The 4,923-nt window shown below is 36.0% G+C and overlaps 1 protein-coding gene across 1 annotated transcript in view; it reads left to right on the top strand.

Moving 5' to 3' along the window:
- Positions 1-4,923, top strand: part of LOC107654571 (uncharacterized protein C16orf96-like) — a 26,998-nt gene that overhangs the window by 11,427 nt on the left and 10,648 nt on the right. Inside the window, exons 10-11 of the mRNA XM_016441705.1 lie at positions 1,485-1,550; positions 4,245-4,346. Coding sequence (XP_016297191.1) covers positions 1,485-1,550; positions 4,245-4,346 — 168 coding nt within the window. The remainder of the gene's footprint in view (positions 1-1,484; positions 1,551-4,244; positions 4,347-4,923) is intronic.

Genomic DNA, 4,923 nt, shown 5'->3' on the forward strand with positions numbered 1-4,923 from the left:
TATATATAGCACTTTTAATATTTTTTTTATAATTTTTTTGTTTCAATTAATTTTTATATATTATTAAATAATTTTGTCCTTTAACATTTTAACTAAATGAGCACTTCTGCATATTCCACTTTGTTATATCAAAGACTAGAATACCCAAGACGTGTCACTCGTATAGTTTTGAATGGGGAAAAATGCAACGCTCAATATGGCCGCTCAATCGCAGGAAGCCCCGCCTTCTGAATGAAGGAGCCAATCGCGAATCGGTAAAGACAGCGCTAAAGTCTAACTGCAGCTGCCGTTAGAGTTCGCTTAGGACTGCACATGAGCACTGGCTGATCTAGCCTGAAAAATAAGATTTTTTTTATGCTATTTGAGCAAAATAAACAACATTAATGACAGTTGATATCAGATTCCTAAAGGGGTCTTAAACCGCATAAACACATTTCATTACACCAAATACACAAAATAATGTTCTTTTTAGCAACATCATATGACCCCTTTAAAGGGACTTTGGTTATATATTTGAAATCACCAAAGAAATCTGATATCAACTGTGTCATAAATGTTGTTTATTTTGCTCAAATAGTGTTAAAAAAGCTTATTTTTCAGGCTAGATAAGCCAGTGCGCATGTGCAGTCCTGAGCAGCCATGTTGCATTTTTCCCCATTCAAAACTATACGAGTGACACTTCTTGGGTATTCTATAATCTTTAATCTTTGCACAGACAAATTAGAAAAATTTGAGTGAAAAAGCACAGCTAACACAAAACCCAATTTCACACCAAGCATCATTCTGTTCAAAAAATGTAAGTGAAATTTCTGATTATGTCAATTCCTATTGAAATTACTGATTTCGTCTAGACTTTCAAACTGGTCAACACACTCAACACACTATTCGTAAGCAATGCGCGTTTGGCGAATTGGTGGTGAATTCGTACAATCTCATTCATACTATTCATACTTATCTGTCTTTTTGTGCACTGTGGGTTAGGTTTAGGGATGGACCTTCATGCTTAGTTTGTTATCCTAAAAACGTACGGTTTTGTATGGATTAAATCTTACAAATTAATAAAGAATCAACAAATAGTCGTGTTTTCTCATGAGATCAGGTTGGACTGCCTAGCCTTGCATGGTGTTCATATGGACTCTTCGTGACTAAGCGAGTGGTTCTTGAGCAGATGCAATGTGGATCAAACTTTATGCCAATAGTCACTAAGCTTGACCTTAAACCTAAAGTCAAACATATACTGAACCCTAATGCACGAGGTTCTCTACGCAAGTATGTCAAAACATACATTGTTGCATTCAGAGCTGAATTCATAATACAAAGCATGTAAAGGAGTACATGTTGGGAATGCGTTTGCATCTTTGTGTATGTTGCTGAAATGTTGCATCAATCACTAGTCGAATAAGCTCTATTTGATGCATGATGATGGTGGCTGGCTGCATGGAAATAAACCTCACTGTCTTTGCGTCTTTCTTACTTTGTCAAAGACAGATAGTGGCCCGGTTTCACTGCATCTCCTGTGACCGTCCAGTGGATATGATGACACCAGGACAGTACGTAAATATTATAAAGGACAACTGACATGACACTTTTTGGTAACTCTTTACAATAAGGTTTGACGTGTCACTCGTATAGTTTTGAATGGGGAAAAATGCAACGCTCAATATGGCCGCTCAATCGCAGGAAGCCCCGCCTTCTGAATGAAGGAGCCAATCGCGAATCGGTAAAGACAGCGCTAAAGTCTAACTGCAGCTGCCGTTAGAGTTCGCTTAGGACTGCACATGAGCACTGGCTGATCTAGCCTGAAAAATAAGATTTTTTTTATGCTATTTGAGCAAAATAAACAACATTAATGACAGTTGATATCAGATTCCTAAAGGGGTCTTAAACCGCATAAACACATTTCATTACACCAAATACACAAAATAATGTTCTTTTTAGCAACATCATATGACCCCTTTAAAGGGACTTTGGTTATATATTTGAAATCACCAAAGAAATCTGATATCAACTGTGTCATAAATGTTGTTTATTTTGCTCAAATAGTGTTAAAAAAGCGTATTTTTCAGGCTGGATCAGCCAGTGCTCATGTGCAGTCCTAAGCGCGGCGTCTCAGAACTCTTTCTATAGCAACCGGGACTTCTAACGGCAGCTGCAGTGACACGCTGACTTTACCGATTAGTGATTGGCTCTTTTACTCAGAAGGCGTGGCTTCATTCAATAGAGCAGCCATGTTGAGCGTTGCATTTTTCCCCATTCAAAACTATACGAGTGACACTTCTTGGGTATTCTATAATCTTTGGTTAAGGCACAGACAAATTAGTAAAATTTGAGTGAAGTTTCAAGGTCCATTCTCCACTGTCAATAGTGTATGATGCACAAAGCACAGCTAACACAAAACCCAATTTCACACCAAGCATCATTCTGTTCAAAAAATGTAAGTGAAATTTCTGATTATGTCAATTCCTATTGAAATTACTGATTTCGTCTAGACTTTCAAACTGGTCAACACACTCTCAAGGCAATTCGTAAGCAATGCGCGTTTGGCGAATTGGTGGTGAATTCGTACAATCTCATTCATACTTTTTTGTATGATCTGTCTTTTTGTGCACTGTGGGTTAGGTTTAGGGATGGACCTTCATGCTTAGTTTGTTATCCTAAAAACGTACGGTTTTGTATGGATTAAATCTTACAAATTAATAAAGAATCAACAAATAGTCGTGTTTTCTCATGAGATCAGGTTGGACTGCCTAGCCTTGCATGGTGTTCATATGGACTCTTCGTGACTAAGCGAGTGGTTCTTGAGCAGATGCAATGTGGATCAAACTTTATGCCAATAGTCACTAAGCTTGACCTTAAACCTAAAGTCAAACATATACTGAACCCTAATGCCCGAGGTTCTCTACGCAAGTATGTCAAAACATACATTGTTGCATTCAGAGCTGAATTCATAATACAAAGCATGTAAAGGAGTACATGTTGGGAATGCGTTTGCATCTTTGTGTATGTTGCTGAAATGTTGCATCAATCACTAGTCGAATAAGCTCTATTTGATGCATGATGATGGTGGCTGGCTGCATGGAAATAAACCTCACTGTCTTTGCGTCTTTCTTACTTTGTCAAAGACAGATAGTGGCCCGGTTTCACTGCATCTCCTGTGACCGTCCAGTGGATATGATGACACCAGGACAGTACGTAAATATTATAAAGGACAACTGACATGACACTTTTTGGTAACTCTTTACAATAAGGTTTCATTTGTTAACATTAGTAGACATGAACTAACAATGGAAAACACTTCTAAATCATCTTAATGTTACTTTCAGCATTTACCAATACACTGCTCAAAAGCTGTATCTGGTAATATTATTTAATGAACCTCAGCTAATATGGACTAAAAATGAAGTTATATTTTTTTGATGAACAAATACTGTAACAAATGTCTTGCTCATTGTTAGTTAATGCATCATCTAATGTTTATTAATGGGCCCTTGCTGTAAAGTGGTACCCAAGTTTTTGTCAAAACGTATTAAGGTATTTAAAAATACATTAAATTGTTTATAATGACATGAATACAAATCTATAATAAACGTTTCAATTTCTGAATTAAAATGAATTTTAATATGTTTTGTGGGGTTTCAAGTCAAAGATGTCTAATTAAAAGTAAATTTAGGTTGATATAATATTAATCAGTGTGGTGTGGTTAAATGCAGGAAGCTATTTTGTTGTTATGTGACAAGAAAACTATATGATATCATATCGATAACCATTGTAGACTCTCTGTTTGTCAAGGTCAGCAAGTTTTAGAAAAATATACAGTAATGAAATTGCAAATTTAGGAAAACTAATTGATATACGTGATTAAGAAAAATACCTTATATGTGTTAAATAATTTTTTAAATAATGATTGCGGTAGTAACACTTAAGTATAATCAAGGGAGTATTGCATTGCATTTTACTAGATTTTTTTTGTCATTCAATCACATTTGTGGTTTGAAAGTGCAGATATTACATTTTAAGACCTAGTTATAGAACTAGTTTAAAGGAACACTCCACTTTTTTTGAAAATAGGCTCATTTTCCAACTCCATTGGAAAATTAGACTTTTTTCAAAAATAGTGGCGTGTTCCTTTAAGAATTAGTTATTAAAAAAGATTCTCCTTGTCGTAATCATTAGACATCCTTACATTGTGGTTGTAAACACTATAGTATAGTAAAGTCTCTCACAGTCTCTGAATGTTTTTCCAGGCACTTGGTGACTCTGCCCTCTGCCCCAGGACTGCCCTCTCACAAGTCCAGCCGGCCCTACACTGTGTATGAGCTGGAGCAGGTGCGACAGCACTGCAGGAGGTGAGACACATCACGCTCACCAGCAGGGGGAATCAAAACCCAAACTTACTTCACACAGTATACCTGACATGAACCTCCTTGTTCTGTATGCACAGCAACTTTCTGTATTTTAGGACAGGATTTGTGGAACTAAGAGAAAGTATTTGGACAAACCTAAAAATGTATGAAGTCTTTGTGTAATATGTGAGCCTGGAGCACAAAAGCAGTCTTAAGTCGCTGGGGGATATTTGTAGCAATAGCCAAAAATACATTGTATGGGTCAAAATGATCGATTTTTCTTTTATGCCAAAAATCATTAGGATATTAAGTAAAGATCATGTTCCATGAAGATATTCTGTAAATTTCCTACTGTAAATATATCAAAACTTAATTTTTGATTTGTAATATGCATTGCTAAGAACTTCATTTGGACAACTTTAAAGATGATTTTCTCAGTATTTTGATTTTTTTGCCCCCTCAGATTCCAGATTTTCAAATAGTTGTATCTCAGCCAAATATTGTCCTATCCTAACAAAACCATACATCAATGGAAAGCTTATTTATTCAGCTTTCATATGATGTATAAATCTCAATTTCG

This window comes from Sinocyclocheilus anshuiensis, unplaced genomic scaffold (assembly GCF_001515605.1).
Source record: "Sinocyclocheilus anshuiensis isolate Anshui unplaced genomic scaffold, SAMN03320099.WGS_v1.1 scaffold787, whole genome shotgun sequence".
Lineage (NCBI taxonomy): Eukaryota > Metazoa > Chordata > Actinopteri > Cypriniformes > Cyprinidae > Sinocyclocheilus > Sinocyclocheilus anshuiensis.